The 18,334-nt window shown below is 39.7% G+C and overlaps 1 protein-coding gene across 13 annotated transcripts in view; it reads right to left on the bottom strand.

Annotated features, from left to right (window-relative positions):
• Positions 1 to 18,334, bottom strand: part of FARS2 (phenylalanyl-tRNA synthetase 2, mitochondrial) — a 519,420-nt gene that overhangs the window by 330,820 nt on the left and 170,266 nt on the right. For all 13 annotated transcript variants that reach the window (XM_082731026.1, XM_082731036.1, XM_082731034.1 and 10 more), the window contains one exon: positions 16,746 to 16,905. In XM_082731026.1, coding sequence (XP_082587152.1) covers positions 16,746 to 16,821 — 76 coding nt within the window. In that variant the 5' untranslated portion in view covers positions 16,822 to 16,905. The remainder of the gene's footprint in view (positions 1 to 16,745; positions 16,906 to 18,334) is intronic.

Genomic DNA, 18,334 nt, shown 5'->3' with positions numbered 1-18,334 from the left:
CATCTTTTTTCCACTTCTTTAAAGACTTCAGTCCTTAAATTCTGCTTCCTCCACAACATGAGGCAAGAGCCAAAAATATATGAAACGCCAGTTTTGGGGAAGCCAGTAGCTCTATTTCAAACACACATGGTCCTTATTTGAAAGTAAATCCTATTAGTTAATGTGTAGTTTTTGCCAAAACACCATAATTTTTATATTTTCTAACAATTTAAATTCCAGTCACATTGACACATTAATTTTTTTTCAACCACTAGCAGTGGAATCATTTATTGAATACTTTTTTTTCAAAATATTTTATTTATTTATTTGTCAGAGAGAGAGACAACGAGCGCACGAGCAGGGGAAGTGGCAGGCAGAGGGAGAAGCAGACACTCGGCTGAGCAGGGAGCCTGATGCGGGACTTGATCCCAGGATGCTGGGATCATGACATGAACCGAAAGCAGCCACTTAACCAAAGGAACCACCAGGTGCCCCTTACTGAATATTTTTATGTTACACTTTTTTCTTGTTTTCTCCCCATAACCTCAAAACTATAGTAAGAATTAATAATATATTGGGTTGAAAAAGCATCTTGACATACAGCTTGTATTAAAAGATGTGATACTAAATAGCCAGCTAAAAACTTAATATGACTTAATTCACATGCCATGTATCAGGAGTCAGCAAAAAAATCCATTAAAGACTATGTACTTTGTGTTATATATTACTAGAGGAAACTTTTTTGAAAGCATGTCCAAATCATATGGATTCATCATGCATTAACCCAATCTCTTATTGGGATGACAGAAGGAAATTAAATGCACAGGTGTTACATATCTAATGGAAAATAATGCCAAAGTTTTTTATTTTGTTTTTTGTTTCCCTAGTCGGTTGGTTTGGACTTAATGATTTACTAAACCATATTTATAAATGAAACTCATAGCTTTTAAAAAATTACTTTAGAACTCTGCGAGACTATAGCACCTGTCAAAAATTATACACCTTCACTTTTAGCTGAAAACCAAGTAGAAGAAAGAACACCTGAGAATAAACCAAACCTGATGTGAGTCTCAGATTTCTACCTTCTTCCTGTGAAGCAGTGGGCAGGTTAATTAGCCTCTCTGAGACTGCCTCTTCTCTCCATTGTGTATCATGCCGGCTATCTCACCAGGGTCTTGATAAAGAACCTACGAGAGGAGTGCAGGTTTTCTCAAAGGCAGAGATCCTCTTTGGCAATGTGGACACTCACTGTGCTTTCTCTCCTAAATGAGGATACTAACTTTATGTAGGAATGAAGAGAGAGCACTGGGTGCCTGGTCGGTTAAGCGTCTGCCTTCAGCTCAGGTCATGATCCCAGGGTCCTGGGATCAAACCCGGCATGGTGCTCCCTGCTCAGTGGGAAGCCTGCTTCTCCCTCACCCACTCTCCCTGCTTGTGTTCCCTCTCTCACCATATCTCTCTGTCAAATAAATAAGTAAAATCTTAAAAAAAAAAAAAAAAAAAAAAAAAAAAAAAAAAAAGGAATGATGAGAGCACAAAGTCAATTGGGACCTCAGATATGATTAGTGAAAATTCCTGCAGCGTAGCGCTGTGAGCTCAAATAGGAGAGGGGTAGCTAGAAGTCTAATTCTCCCCACTCTGGTGAGGTAGCACCTGTCCCGGCCAGCCACAGGGAACCAGGGGCACGGGAAAGGCAGCACTGCATTTCAACTGCTTTGCATATCAGCCTCGTTACTGCTGGATCCCTGGAAAATCATTGCAGGGACACAGGGAAAAGGGATGTGTGGGAGTGTCCTCCCACCAACCCTTGTCTCCTTTGCGATGTTGCAGTGCTTAACCGCCCTGACGTATCGTAAGCATTAAACAGGTGTCATTCCTTCCCACCCCCAACCTACCTTCATCATAGATCTCATATAATACAGTTCACTGTCCTGACTATTGACTCACTGAGGGAGTCTCCCTATGTTTCCCATACCCCTTATATTTAAATATGAGACTTTGCTATCAGACCCACCAACCAGAAGTTTGACAATCTGGATTTTAAAAGGTTGATGGCCCAAACTAGAACATGTACCCGTCATTTTATATATCCTATCAAAGCTTCCCTCCACTGAAGCAGATAATTTTTTAAACTGACTATACAAATATGCAATTAATAAAAGCTATGGGGCATTAATTTTTCAGCAGGTTTTTCATTGGTTGGTAGCCGAGAAATAGAACGTCGCGCGCTGCTAACCAGGGCTGCTCCTGACGCTTTTGGCACAGCATTCAGCTTCCTTTCCATCCAAGGAAGGAAAGCAAGGTGGGGAGAAAGAGGATGAAAGGCTAGAAATAAATTCTTAGAAAAACTAAGATCATCCTTGATGACTACAGTCTCACTAGGGAAATTACCTGGCCACCACTGTCAAAGTTACTTGACAATTCCATCTTTTCTGCCTCTGTTTAATTAAACTGAAAATAGAGCAAGCAGCATACAGGCACTTTTATTTTTCAGATTTCTCAACATCTCTCTATTCTAACAGCTTTCTTTTAAAAAAATTACTTTGGGGCACCTGGGTGGCCCAGTCAGTGAAGCATCCGACTCTTGATTTCAGCTCAGGTTACAATCTCTGAGTCATGGGATTGAGTACCATGTCAGGCTCCGAGCTGGGGGTGGCACCTGCTTAGGCTTTTCTTTCTCCCACTCCCTCTGCCTCTCCCCCTCCTCCTTCTCTAAAAAAAATTTAATAGATAATATGTTCACAGGGTTCAAAATCAAAATACTGTGAGAGGATACATTTTACTATATAATAGAGCCTCAGTGACCTCACAGGGAACAAAACTTTTGTGACCATGTATTTATTGTGGTGATCATTTCACAATATATACACACACAAAGTCATTATTTTGTGTCCCTTACACTATTACAACATTGTAATGTCAGTTATTTATTTATTATTTATTGAGATAAAACTGGGGAAAAATAGGCATCAGTTAAAGGTTCACTGCATCCCTGTCCCTGTCCTACCGCCTCCTCTTGGACCCTTCCCTTAGACCTGAACTTCTTATCACCAGATAGATACAAGCAAATATGAACACGGACGTCTTGTTTTTCCTCCTTTCTTATATAAAAGACAGCATTCTTGCACACTGTTCTACACCAGGCTTTTTTCATTTAATGATACGTTCTAGAGCCCTCTCCACCTGAACACACACAGCACGTACCTCCTCATTCCTTTCCTTTCTCCTGCACAGTGTTCCAGCAAGTGGCTCTGCCACATTTATGTAAGAAGACCTTTATAGTTGAATTATACCCATCATACTGCTTGGAATAACACTGCCGCAACAAACTACCCTGCTGGCCAAAGAGGAAATGCCATTATAGTTCTAATATTGTCCTCTGTGGGGGTTGTACCATTTTGCACTCCCATCAACTCAATATTCTTCAAGAGGGCCAAGGACACACAACTAGTAACTAGTTAGGAAAAGAGTCAAACCCGAGCTCAAGTCCGGCCTGAACATTCAGGGTATCTGCTGGGTGCTGAGACAAGACCACCCAGGTTGACCTCCCTGTGCAGCTCCCATGCAGCTGAGCACCATGGACAAGATTCCCAGGTTCCTGCTGAATTCCTCAATCTTGCTGTCTGGTTGTGTCTCCTGTCTCTCCCCCAACAAACAAGAAGAGTATCCTCTGGACTAAGTAACCACATGGCTCAAGGCAGCCATGTGGGAATATGAATGTTGACTCCATTCGCAAAGCCCACCCCCCAAGCAGCCTGAAGTCATTCACATCTTACAGCAAACTCCCCATGCAGGGCCTCAGAAACCTGGCAATGCCAACAGTGACTCTTTAGCACACCATGATATCCTGTGTGTCCACAGAGCCACATACGCTTGAAGTCCAGGACTGCAGACTGCTAAGTGGAATAGAATCGGTCCCACTACACAGTTAATAGTAAACATTACCTTTTCCCTCTCGGAGAGAGAAAGAAGGCAATAAACTTCTCTGGTGTGGGACCTCCACAGCATACAGCAGAAGCTATCAGCACTATTTCAGCCACAATGACTCCCTCAGCTAAGACATTCCCAAAGTAATAAGGAAAAAGAAAAACCCAGAATTTTCTATCAACAACAGTGAGAGTGTAACTGATCACACAGCTATTATCATCATTACAATCTTGCACTTGGTGGAAAGACCAGTGTGGTGAAATGTTGTTTCAGGCTCTTGCCCTGAACAAGGGACAGAGGCATTCTTTTGATTAGGGCTTAGATCTGAAAATGATATTATCATCTCTAGACTTCACAATGGGTTGAAAAATGGAGCACAGCACAATTTAATGACCCCTCCTTCCAAACGTGGGCATGGATTCAGAGGCACAAGGATAAGTGACTGTTTTCTGGCTATGCAGGGAGCAGAGGGGCCAGCTTACAGCAATCTGGCTTAGGGTGAGCCAAAAAGCCACAGGCCCTTTGGTCCTCAACATTTCTCACCAACCATTCTCAAAGGATGGTACACAGACAAACCTTCTAGACAGAACGCTCACACTCTACCCTCCACAAATCTGATCAAAGAGACAAGGGTATGTGGGTCATAATGTATGGAAAGAGCGAGCCTCGGTCTAGGATTAAATCCCAGCTCCACCGTTTTAGCCAAGCAAGTTCCTTACCCTCACTGCCTCCATGCTGCTTAAAATAAGAATACTCACAGAATCTGGGTGACAATTCAGTAAGGAAAAGTACGTGAAAAACTAAACACCAAATGGGTGATTTTTAATTGAATGTCACTGAAAGTCAGGCAATAATCTAATAATCTTTCACCTTTATTTATAAAAATATGAAAAAAATAAGCATTTCTACTACATTCCTAAGGTAATCAGCATTTGCTGTTCATTTCCTGTGATGCTGTGCTAAATCCTTTGCGTGTCATCTCTAATCCTTACACTGGTATAAGGCTGGCATGAACACTGCTCAGTAACTTCCACTATGCTCATTTCACAGAAGAAGGAATGGTGGTCCCAACAGCTTACGTATCTAAGTTTACACAGTAAATGCCACGACCAGAATTCAAAACCAGGTGTCAGACAATAAAGCCCTATGCTGCCCTCCACCGCGGCACACAACGAAAACTACACTAACTTGGCTTTCCACACAAAGTGGCCCTCATAAGACCAAGATGACACCAGCAGACTCCTTGTTTTTATAACACATTACAACAGGGATGATAAAAAGGAAAAAACCAAAAAGGAACAATCTTCATTCAAAGGCAAAAGAAACGCTTCCAGAGGCTAGAAGCAGAACAGAAATGCAAAACCATGAGAGGGGAGAAAGCACAGTGCTGCAGGGCTCATGGTCAACACTCAGGATAAGGAGCCAGGAGCCTGCCTTCAGAAGGATAACGTACTACTAGCTTGGGATCAGAGGGAAGCTAAAAGCTTAGAGTCAGGTGCTGGACTGGAATAAGTTCCATGCTCGTAAAACAAGAGCAACAAAAACTCACCAAATACAGCCTGGGGCAGGAGGTCTAAAGAACTATAGGCTCAGAGATCCAAGCCATAGATGTTGGATCGGCCATCCCCTAAATCAGAGCTAGTTAGCACAACTGACAGATCTTTCTAAGTCCATTCTGGATTTCAGGCCTAGTGAGCTACATGGAAACCAACTGCAAAGACACGTAAGGGAGAAATAGCAAAGCAGGAGAGGACAAGAGGGAGGAACAGAGAAATGAAGAAAAACACAAAAATCCTCAACTATGAATAGGTACCTGCAAACCAAAATTCTAAAGTACATGAATAAATCTAATGCTAAGTAAGCCAACCAACACAACCAACTATCAAACATGAATTCACTCCAGATGAGATTAATTTTCTAAAACAACCTGATATTTTAGGGGTGCCTGGGTGGCTCACTTGGTTGAGCATTTGACACTCAGTTTTGGCTCAAGCTTCATGATCTCAGGGTCCTGAGACTGAGCCCATGGAGGGCTCTGTGCTCAACAGGGAGTTTGCTTAGAATTTGCCCCTTCCCTCACCCTGAAATAAATAAATAAATCTTCAAAAAATTAAAAAAAAAAAAAAAGACAACCTGACATTTAAAATAAGTATGCTTCCAATATCATAAGAGATAAAACACAATTCACTGAGTTGTCCTAAAAAAAATCATAAGGCAATCTTTTCGTAAACCTGATCTAAAACATCAAAACTTTAAGATTTTAGCAATCTCCCTATCAAATTCTGCTTGGAGAAGGAAAACGTCAGCTGCCAGCTTCAAAGAATTCCTGTTAGAAACATTAAGCATCATCAAAAAAGAAGCCAAAAAAAGACAAAAAGAGTAAGTTATGAGAGGTATAAGAAAAATAAGAAAAGGTATATTTCTTTCTTTTCTTATTTTACGGTCTTCTACTTATGATTTTTCAACTTTACAATGGAGTGAAAGTGATATGCATTCAGTAGAACCTGTACTTCCAAATTTGAATTTTGATCTTTTCCCAGGCTCATGCACTGCAGCAAAATGCCGCTCCCAGTCAGCCATGAGATCGCAAGGATAAACTGATACACTTCCAACCATTCTATATGCATACAACCATTCTGTTTTTTCCTTTTCAGTGTGCAGCATTCAACAAATTACATGAGACACTCAAGACTTTTTTTTTTTAATCAGGTAAGTTTTGCACTAGATGATTTTGCCCAACTGTAAGTGTTCTGAGAACATTTACGGTAGGCTAGGCTAAGCTCTGGTGTTTGACAGGGTAGTATATTAAATGCATATTCTATTTGGGATATTTTTACCTTACAATGGGTTTATCAGGACATAACCCCATAAGTCGAGGAAAATCTACATCTAAAAAAAGGAGTAGTCACAGTGTCAAATGAAAAAGAAAGATTTCCATGTCCAGACAACATGGAATAATGAACCAGTTTTACCCTTCCATGTGAAAAGCTAAAACAAAAAATGCCACACAAGACACTGGACATCAAGTAACCAAAGGAACTGATTCCTGGGAGGTGAGCCCTAACACTGCCCCAATAGAGAACACAGAAAACCCAGAACTTTTCCCAAGCTGAAGAGACAGAGCTAGGAGTGTGGACAAATCAGGGTTAACAAGGATTTGTAGGAGAGACTGAAGGAGAGAAGAGGACTATATAGACAGAGAACCATGAAGATCTGCAAAAAGAAAATACCCCTTTAGTACTCAACCGAATACTGTCAGTGCTTGAACCTACCCAAGGCCAGAGAACAAACAATACAAAAAGGTTAGAAGGAATAATTCTGGGAGCTCACAAGGACCAAGAATACTGCCAGTTCCTAAAGCCAAGCAGAAAACCTAATAATCAATGGTTTATCAGTTATAGTATTAAAACAGGTCTTACATTGGTTGTGGACTGAAACCCTACACTGTCCTGTCTAACAAAACTTAGCAAGAAGGGCCAAAGGATTAAGGTATTTCTAAGTAATCCCAGAACAAACCTCAGGAATATTATGAGGAATATAAAAATACTGATAGCATTACAAGGTAAAATTAATACTCCCTGGCATTCCACAAAACATTATCATGCAAAGAAGAACAAAATAATGTAGAGAAAAATAAATAACGATTCATAACAAATGACACAGACAACATAAGTACTAGAAAGAAAAAAGACACTGAAATATGTATCATAGCAGTATTCAGTATGTTCAAGAAATTAAGAGAAGGATTGAAAATGTTATGTAGAGACAAAAATGATATTAAAAAGACCCTAACTGAAACAACCGGAATGAACAAGAAAGGAACAATGGCTGGAATTAACAGCAGATTAAACACTGCAGAAAAAAATAATTGCTGAACTTGAAGACAGAGCAATGGAAACTATTCAAAAGGAAAAAAAGAAGGAGAAAAAAGAATCAACACTGAAAGAACATATAATTAAGGAAACATGGTTCTAAGAGAAAATGAGCAAGAATCTAAGAATGAGATCAAGAGGCCAAATATGCATGAAGTTCACACCTAGTCACCTGATCATTCTTAGTGCAACAGACAAGCTTCTCCTCTAACAGGAAGGAAAGGTGAGATGGGAGTGCTCTGGCATCACTGAGAAAGAGACTGGTGGTGAGCTGACCAGGGAGAAGCAGAAAAAGTTGATCTGAGTATCAATTCAAGGTTAGGTCTTTATCAAGAAAGCAGAGAAAGTCAAGGGTGCAAAGGAATTAGAGCGGTTGATAACAGAGTTTAGATAACTAGACTGGTGTTGATTATCCATTTCTGACAGAGCTAGAGTTACAAGAGAGGCCACAGAAGAAGTTAAAGAAATGAAGCAAGAATTTGAGCTTTCTATGAACCTAAAAGGTAGAGAAGGAACTTTCCCTCTCCCATAAATCTTAACGTTTTCCTGGTTGCCTGTATATCAACCACCTACAAGCAGAAACACTAAGTAACAGGTGCAGTTCCTGGCACGTTGATTATAGTATCCCTAAAATTTTAAGTACTTTTTTCACTGTACCTCAAGGTCCAATAATTTTATTTCATTTACATAAAACCCCAAGCAATTTCAACATCCTACTTATCTAGAGTAGGGAACCTGTTCCCTAGCCCCTGTCCAATCAGAGAATTGTGGACTTTTCTAGGCTCCTTAAAAATATTCCAGCTCAATTCAATCATGGCTATCTCAAGCTTTCTCCCAATAGGTTTCCTTGTACCAATTTCTTTGGCCAGAAATGTCAACTATAAAATAAATTTTCTCCATTTACCAGACATATTAAAAAAAAAAAAAACAAACTGTCTTAGGTCTCTTTCCACCGGATTCTAGGTGATGTCGTATTTCCCCTGAACACTCCTAGTGGATACGACACTAGTTACTCCATATCCCCATTTCATAGCTAGTGATTCCAAGACTCATAGAAGTTGACCATGTCAGCCAAAATTATTATAAGTGCAGCCTGCTTGGAAAACATCCAAGCCCCAGTCAGCCAGGCAACTTAGGACTGGCCAAAGGCAAAAAGTGCCTTGCTACTTAACTTCCTAGGAGTACTCTGAGAAACACAACCCTTTCCATATCAGACACCAGACAGCCCAAACAAGCGGATTTAAAAATCATCAAAGTAACATGCTTAAATTTTTTAAAATTTGGGTGCCTGGGTGGCTCAGTCATTAAGCATCTGCCTTTGGATCAGGTCATGATCCCAGGTTCCTGGGATCGAGGCCCACATTAGGCTCCTTGCTCCGTGGGAAGACTGCTTCTCCCTTTCCCACTACCCCTGCTTATGCTCCCTCCCTCTCTCTCTCTCTCTCTGACAAATAAATAAATAAATAAATAATCTTTAAAAAAATTTTTTTAATTTGATTCAGTTTTAGGAACAAAGTAGAATTAACAACTATAAAACCAATTGTTATTCTCAACTACTTTCACTTAATTTATATTAACAAGTATTGATAGATAGAAAAAAACACATGTGAAAAGATACGGAAGTCAAGGGACCTTTATTACCATTACCAACTGATTTACTCTTTTTTTTTTTTTGAAGATTTATTTATTTATTTGACAGAGAGAGATCACGAGTAGACAGAGAGGCAGGCAGAGAGAGAGAGAGAGAGAAGCAGGCTCCCCGCCGAGCAGAGAGCCCGATGCGGGACTCGATCCCAGGACCCCGAGATCATGACCTGAGCCGAAGGCAGCGGCTTAACCCACTGAGCCACCCAAGCACCCCCAAAACTGATTTACTATTCATCAGGACAACATTCACAATACAGAGCCCTAGAATATTTATGTTGGATGAGACCATATGTAGGCTGGGTTGATAAAAAGGTTATTTTGGAGATACCAACAACTACGGAGGAAGAAGGTGACAACAGTTTGGGGCAGAAGGAACAGTCAGTGAGCTGCAATCAGGCCCAACAAAGCCTTAACCTCGTCACAGCTCTGGAACTTAGCCCATCAAAACTGCCCCATAGTGGGCTCGTGGCATTGTGGCCTAATATCATGGTGGCATGGTAGAGCGGTGGGTCAAATGCTGGCCCCTTCTATTTCTGCCACAACCAGTCTTTAGATGTGGGCATCCCTGGGAAAGCCATGCTCCTGAGCAAGGAGGGAATCCACAGTTGAGGCAATTCCCAAAGGAACCAACCGACAGCTGGAAGCCGTCTGCACTCCCAACAGCCAGGGTCCTTGGAGGGAATCCTGGGACATGCACCTCAAAAGCCATCACAGGTCTTTTTTTTTAATTTGAAACAAAAGGTAGGAGACCTGCCCACGGCAACGTATCTAGTCAACAGCAGAGGATGACAGTCCGTTTCTCCATCAGACTAGCTCATCTAAACTGTGCTATGAGGCCAATGTCTTCTAAATGATAAGTCCAGTGTTTAGCAAGACTGTGCCAAAGAAGGGCTGTAAATCCTGAAGGACAGAAAGTGAAACTAAAATGTTAGAAATCCTAAACCCCCACCTTAGTTGCTCTGAAAGAAACGATCTGCCAAATCGGATATAAAATATTGGGGAAACAATTTAGAAACGTTAAAAATGGCAGCGAATGCCAGAAGCATGAAAACAGTCTAAAGGGTTATTTTATTTCTGATTCTAAACTGGTAACCTCGCTCAGCCTTAGGATGCTGGCGCAATTGAAATGTGAGCAGAAAATAATAAACCTGCTTTGGAGAGGCAGGGGAAAAAAAAAAAAAACCCGAAACTAAAGCAGCTGTAATAACAACAAATTGCCACAAGGAAACAGTGTGTTCTGATTTTTAATTTTGCTTTTCAAGAACAAAGGAAGAGGATACTAATAACAACAACATCAAAAAAGTGGAAAGCAGGCTTAGACCATAAAAACAAATATAACATGAATCGCTGGATAATTGTGAGCCCTGCTGAGGCAGTTACTGCTCATTGGCTAAGTAAAGAAAGACTGAATATGAAGTTTTAAATGATGTTTGGTATTTAAAATGTAATCCTGTATGATGCAGCAAAGAGGGCTTTCTACCCCAGCTAGCTGTAGGAGTAGGACTATGGAGAGTCACAAGAGAATGCCTAGGGAGACGCCCAGTTTTGCTTTGTTTGTTTTTGCTTTTGTCTTGAGATCATGGCTTTTTTAGACCTCACAGTCTCTGAAATATTACTGAAATGATAAACATTCAATCTTTTCAAAAGAGCTAACCTCTAACGTAGGCCCAGAAATCAGACCAATGGGGTGAAAACCGGCTTTAATACTTCCCGGCTGTGTGATCACGGCACTGCATTGTTCCGTGTGGAGGTTCCCTTGTTTAAAAAAAAAAAAAATGGAGATTATAATCACAAATGCAGGTCGAAACAAAACAATCCGTGTGCAGCCTTTGACACTGTTAAATGTCTAACCTCTAGCGCTGTCATTATCATAATTAAAGCTATTATTAATCTAAATGACACCCAGATTGTTTGTACCTGGACAGGTCTGCTCAGAAACTAGCACCCCCGCCCCCCTCCCAAAAGAGTTAAACGATCCTCTGAAATGCCTGAAGTAGGAACATGGCACTTCTGTTCCAAGTGCAGAAGAAACAGCCAAGAGTCTTGCGGGAGTTGTTAAGATTCAGCGTGAACTGTAGGAGAGCACACGGCACCTGTTTCCTATGATCCACAGCCCCTTGCCCTGTAGTTCATAAGATGGACCTGGGTTTGACGCACCTTCCCACCCTGCTTAGCATCCAACCTGAGAAACATCTTAGCAGATGGTCTATACATGTAAACACACCTGGGGACGGGCTCACATACCCCTCCTGGCGACAGCTCCCCTGGCAATACACACGGCAAAGATATGCCGGGGTTACGCAAGAATGTGTCTTAAAGGATTTTCAGGGTATTTGGCTACCGTGTGAATGGGGTTAAAAATAATCTCATGGTTGGAGGGAAAGAAAATATAAAAGGCTTTTTATCACAGATAGACTTTAGTGCACTGAACAACATGTATTCTCCAAGCTAGTTGGTTTTTTACTTCAATGCCATTCCACAACTCTGCAACTCTATCTCACAAACAAAAAGTGAATTCAAAGATTTATAAAAGAGCGACTCTGATCTGTAATGAAATCTGAAGCCTAAAAGTCTAAGCTAATAGCATTTTTAAAATAAAGCAAATGTTTGAAATAGAGAAGCTGCAACTTCACGGCTCCTTCAAAAGTTAAGATTCTCAACAAGAGCATGCCCATTATGTAAGTTAGGCACCACAGTCAGAGAAATCATATGCTGCAGAAATGTTTTTTTATAAGGAAAACCGCTCGCTACCTGGAAACCTTCACCTCAAGGCATGATTTTGAATGCTATTCAAATACAAATATTAAAAATAATCACATAAAGGAAATTCAGAACCAGATTCAGCAAAATAATCCTCAAGGCCCCTGGGAAGATTTTATAATCTATACAAGGTCTAGAACATTGTTTTCTTTTTAAAATATTTGCTGGTGCTCAGAGGGCACAGGAAGGTGACCAGCGACACCCATTTGGCTGCTGTGCCAGCCTGGTGGGGAGCCATATCTCATATCCTTAGACAAAATAAAGACAAATCAACCATAACTATTGTTCCTTGTATTATATTTATTCACAAGCTCTCTGTTTTTATTGCCATGTCCTCATTTTTCTTCCCTTCTTTTTTTCATATTTATTTGTTTATTTAACATTTTTTCCTTACGAAGCACCTTTCACATATGTTATCTCATTTTATTCTCATGGGAAACAAGTATTATTACCTTGGCTTTTAAAAGTTCAAAGAAAACTGAGGCTTAAAGCACTAATTGACCTGTTAAAGATTCCAAAGTAGAGAAAAGAGAACTTTAATTTTTCTGATTGGACACCACCCTCTCTCAGTGGACAGGAGTTTTTTTTCTGTTGACCATTTCCTTCCTTTTTCTTCTGTTCTTTATTCCTTAATGCTGTACTGCTGTGTGCTTATTCTCAACGAATAGTGTCAGCTGACATCCTCCATCCCGCGGCACGTGCCAAATCTCAGAGGAGGTGCCTCGCCTCTGAGCTCTCATAACACTTCATGTTTCCCTGTCTCTCACAGGGATTCAAGATTCACGGCTCCTTGAAAACAAGAGATTATGTCTCACGTATTCAATATTGTGATGACCGCAATGTGCCAGAAATACGACAGTGCTTCCTGCTCTGAAAACTAAAAACCCACCCCCAAAGAGAGTTTAGATGAGCACACAGAAGAGGCAGCTCCTCTAGGACTCAGCGTGAGCACCAGGAAATGTTCCTGGTTGGTGGACATCAGAGTTGACACTAGAGGATAAATAAGAATTACTCAGTTGGGGCAAAAAATAATAAAGAATTATCCAGTTGAAGGGTAAAGGGCCTGGGAGAACTAAACCAGGAGACAAGAGAAGAAAAGAATAAAAAATAACCGTGTAGGAGAAACACAAATACTAAGCATTTAAGGAAGGAGGCTCCCTGCCTGTTCAGAACCACTCACTTACCTAACGAGGCAGCAGTTTCTAAACCTCACCAATTGCAAATCATCTGATGATAGAAATGTGTTGCAAAGGGGCGCCTGGGTGGCTCAGTAGTTAAGCGTCTGCCTTTGGCTCAGGTCATGATCTCAGGGTCCTGGGATTGAGTCCCACACTGGGCTCCTTGTTCTACGGGGAGCCTGTTTCTCACTCTCCCACTCCCCTAGCTTGTGTTCCCTCTCTCGCTGTGTCAAATAAATAAACAAAATCTTAAAAAAAAAAAAAAGAAAGAAAGAAAGAAATATGTTGCGAGGCATAAATGGAGAGGGCTCTAAAGACAATTCTTTCCATGGTTTGACAATGGGAAAATTCACATGGTCCTGAATCTCTTTATAAAGCTACTGGAGAAGGAACCCTATCTCTCCATCCACTATTGCCATCCCTTCTACCCTAACCTGCCTTGAAAATGGCCTGATCAACACATGAATCTCCCTGCTTCCCAGTGTTAAATGATAATAGTACTGCTGGAAATCTCACAGATCCTTTCTTATATCATGAAGGTAAAGAAAAGCTGGCTGTAATAGGATTTTCCTACCAGCAATCTCTATCTGAAACCTGTTTTACTATTATAATACATCATTTCAATACAAAATATTTCATACCAAGAGACAGAAATAGAAAATAGCAAACATCCATGCACCCACCATTCAGTTTTATGAAACCATAACACTTTGTTATATTTAACTTCATTTCTTTTTAATTTTCATAAAACACTAGGAACACACTGGGAAGCCTGATTTGCACCTCCTCCCTCATAACATTTTCTTCCCCCTGGAAAAAGACACTAGCAGGAAGTTGATATGCTCCTTTTAAAAATACAGGAATATAAAGAATATATAGGATTATTTAGTGGTTTCTTAAATATTATATTAGCAATGCATTAATACAGCAGTTGAGATGCTCTAATAAGCCTTGCTAAAACAAGGCAGAGGCTTAATGAACTAGAATAAGAACCTTTGTAAATACAGTTTGAATTCACACATAAGTAGGAAATCTTGAGTTACAAAAAAATAGACATAAATAAAGAGTAGTAGATGAGCTCCAGCTGAGGGAATGATAACTGCGAGGCCTACATAAGGCCAACACTATGTATTTTATCCTATTTTTCTGTATCTTTGTCAACACTTATAAATGTTAGGTATATAAGTTTTTGCATATGAAATATAATTGATAACTCATGGTGGTTTTCATTTTCTTTTCCCTTGTTACTAATAAGGGTGAACATTTTTTCTTATGTTCATTAGTCATTCTAGCTATACCATTTGTCATCTTCACCAAATGTTCATCCATTTCTCTCTTAGGTTGATTTTCACTTGTTTATTTGGAGGTGTTCTTTATATATGCTGAATGCTTCTTTGACATACCACTATACTCCTAAAATGTCTAAAATTAAAATGATTGACCACGGGTCCTGGGTGACTCTCATATATGTGTCTAACTCTTGATTTTGGCTCAGGTCATGAACTCAGAGTCATGAGATCAAGCCCTGCCTCAGGCTCCACACTGGGCATGGAGCCTGCTTAAGATTCTCTCTCCCTCTTCCTCTGCCCCTCCTCTCCTCTCTCTCTCTCAAAAACTAAATAAATAAAAATAAAATAAAATGATTGAACTTAACAAGTGTTGAAGATGTAGAGCAACTTCAATTTCCATACACTATTGGAAGGAATATAAAATGGTACAACCGCATCAGAAAATAGTTAAGTGGTTTCTTAGAAAGTTAAAATACAACTACCATATGGTGTAGCCATTCCACTCCTAGGTATTCACCAAAGAAAAATAAAAGCATGTGTCCTTACAAGGATTTGTGCATGAATGTGCATAGCTTTACTTATAATAGCAAAATGCTAGAAATGATCCATATGTCTACCAATGAGTAGATGAATAAACAAACATGAATGGGTAGATGAATAAACAAACTATGGAATGGAATACCACTGAGCAATAAAAAGAAACTACCTACTGATACATACTACAACATGGATGGATCTTAAAATAATTATAGTAAGTGAAACAAGCCAAGCCCCTCCCCCCAAAATAGGGTACATATCATAGGATTCCATTTATGAAAATCTAGAAGGTGTAAACTAATCAATAGTGACAGAAAGTAGATCACTGATGGCCTGGGATAAAGAGATGTAAAAAAGAACAGGAAGGAGAGTTCACCAAGGAACAGGAGGAAAATACTGTGGGTATTAGACCTGGTCATTATCTTAATTCTGCTGGTCGTTTCACAGGTGCATAGATATGTCAAAACTCATAAAAGTGTGTACATGTGTTCAGTTTACTGAATGTCAACTTAGCAGCTTGTACATTTTAAATATGTATAGCTTATTTTGTATCAATTATAACTCAGTAAAGCTGTTCCTTTAAAAACTTCCTAAGAATAAAAAGAGACTAAAAGAGAATCCTAACCATGCTAGGCTTCTATCTTCTAAACATTTTTTAAAATACAGGTCATGACTAGGGATGCCAGGATGGTTCAGTCGGTTAAGCGTCTGCCTTTAGAACAGATCATGATCCCAGGGTTCAGGGATCAAGCCTGACATTGGGCTCCCTGCCCAGCAGAGAGACTGCTTCTCCCTCTCCCTCTGCCTGCCACCTCCCCTGATTGTGTTCTCTCTCTCTCTCTTTCTCTCTCGCTATCTCTCTCTTTGTCAAATAAATAAATCAAATCTTCAAAAAAATAAAATAAGTTAAAAAATAAAATACAGGTCATGATTTAAAAAAAAAAAATCCCCTAGCTTTCTCTTTACATCTTTCTAAAAATAAGCAAAACACTGTCTCAAATAAATTAGAAATAGTGAAGGGGGTGGGAGGCATTACAGGCAAAAAAAATCATCCTGGAGATATAAGAAAGAGTAAATGACTAAAGTGAGAATCCAGGTCTTAAAAAGATTGTTCTTCCTCCAGGAAATTCTCTGTTAACTCATTTGCTATTGATAGCAGTAATCAGTATGCCAACATGCAAAAGTTTCCACTGGGCCAACTCACATGGGTGAGAATCTTGCCCTATCCATTCAAGTCTGACCTAATGATAACACAGTAATAAAATAATACTAATCAGCCTGTAGACTTTCTCCCCACTGATCTTAATCCATTATCATTCTTATCAAAGGTTGTAATCATTTTTCTTTCTCAAGCTAATTCCATTTTCATGTCCTCCTGCTCCTCAAGTGAAATGAACCAGTAAATCTGTAAGTTCTACCTCACGGAGGACCAAAACCACTAAGTCACAATGTGGCCCCAAAAAATCTAGGCACACCTAGCCTTAATGATTTCAGAAAGATGCTATTTGTTAAATATTTAAGCCCCCAAAGAAAGGCAAAGGCATTTGAGTACCTACCGTCTCCAAAAATATGTGATACAAGCCTAGTAAGTGTTTGCTTAAGGTCAAACTCGACAAGTTTCATGGCTTCCATGGTGTGTGTCTCTTGTTTACAGGCAGAGCGAGAACTCTGTTCAAAGAGCTGTAGGCTTTCTCCATCCTTTATGGTAGCAAATAACTGTAAAACAAGAGGAATAATATGCATAAATAAAAATAGTATCCTGGCCAGCCTACATGAAAAAACATGGTATGGAAATAAATTCCATTAAGACTTCTAGTCAATGAATATACTGAAAATCATATTCATTTAGTCTGTACTAGCACTGTGCTACATGTTATGGAGAATCCTTAGAGAATTAAAAGACACCATTCTGATCTTTTCTCATCTCTTTTTACTTTGGCTTAACTTACAGGCACTTCCTCAAAAGAGATATTAGCCTCAATGCTAGTGCAAATACCAGTGAATCAGGCTTTCAGACTCTAAAATTATATTCCTGACCATCCTACAGAGTCCTTATAGTGTGACCTGAGATACATAAGAAGGTATAATAAGAATTATATTCTGTAAAGTCCATGAAGGCAGGAAGCACTCTAGACTTTGCTTAACCTTGTTATTTCCAAAGCCCAGGACAGGACCCAAGACAGATTTTTGCCATTTACTATCTGGATGAACACAGACCAAGTGTTATGTTAGGTAAGTCTCCGTAACAATTTATAAAATAGAAATAATAATACTAAATTAAGAGACTTGTGATAATTAAATAGGAAAGCATAGCACATTGCATTAAATAAATTTTTATTATCACCACAATCATCATTATTAATCCCATCTGATATTAGTCATAAGCTATTTACCACTAAAAGTGTCCCCATCTGTTTTTTTTTTTTTAAGATTTTATTTATTTATTTGACAGAGAGAGATCACAGTAGACAGAGAGGCAGGCAGAGAGAGAGAGAGGGAAGCAGGCTCCCTGCTGAGCAGAGAGCCCGATGCGGAACTCGATCCCAGGACCCTGAGGTCATGACCTGAGCCAAAGGCAGCGGCTTAACCCACTGAGCCACCCATGTGCCCCAAGTGTCCCCATCTTTAACAACAAAGTAGATCTTCACCTGCTAGGAGAGAACTCAAGATGGAGAACGGAGCCAATGAATCTATCACTTTCCACCAAACATCCCATGAAATAATTTTTTTAATGTTTTAATAAAAAAAAATTAGTTGGGCGCCTGGGTGGCTCAGTGGGTTAAGCCGCTGCCTTCAGCTCAGGTCATGATCTCAGGGTCCTGGGATCGAGGCCCGCATCGGGCTCTCTGCTCAGCGGGGAGCCTGCTTCCTCCTCTCTCTCTCCGCCTCCCTCTCTGCCTACTTGTAATCTCTGTCTGTCAAATAAAAAAATAAATAAAATCTTAAAAAAAAAAAAAAAAAAATTAGTCAATGGCTGTTACTAGTAATATTGGGCTAAATAATTAGAACAAAACGACCTCATAAATCTACTAAAATATACAAAAATTTTTAAAAGCATAGAAGTAACACAATAGAGAGGAATTACTTAAAAGTATACAACCATGCACAAAACCAGAAAGAAAAAAAAAGCCCAGCATAAGCCAGA

This window comes from Mustela nivalis, assembly GCF_964662115.1.
Source record: "Mustela nivalis genome assembly, chromosome: 5".
NCBI lineage: Eukaryota > Metazoa > Chordata > Mammalia > Carnivora > Mustelidae > Mustela > Mustela nivalis.
The sequence above is the reverse complement of the archived record's forward strand: the minus strand, read 5'-3'. Positions and strand labels throughout refer to the sequence as shown.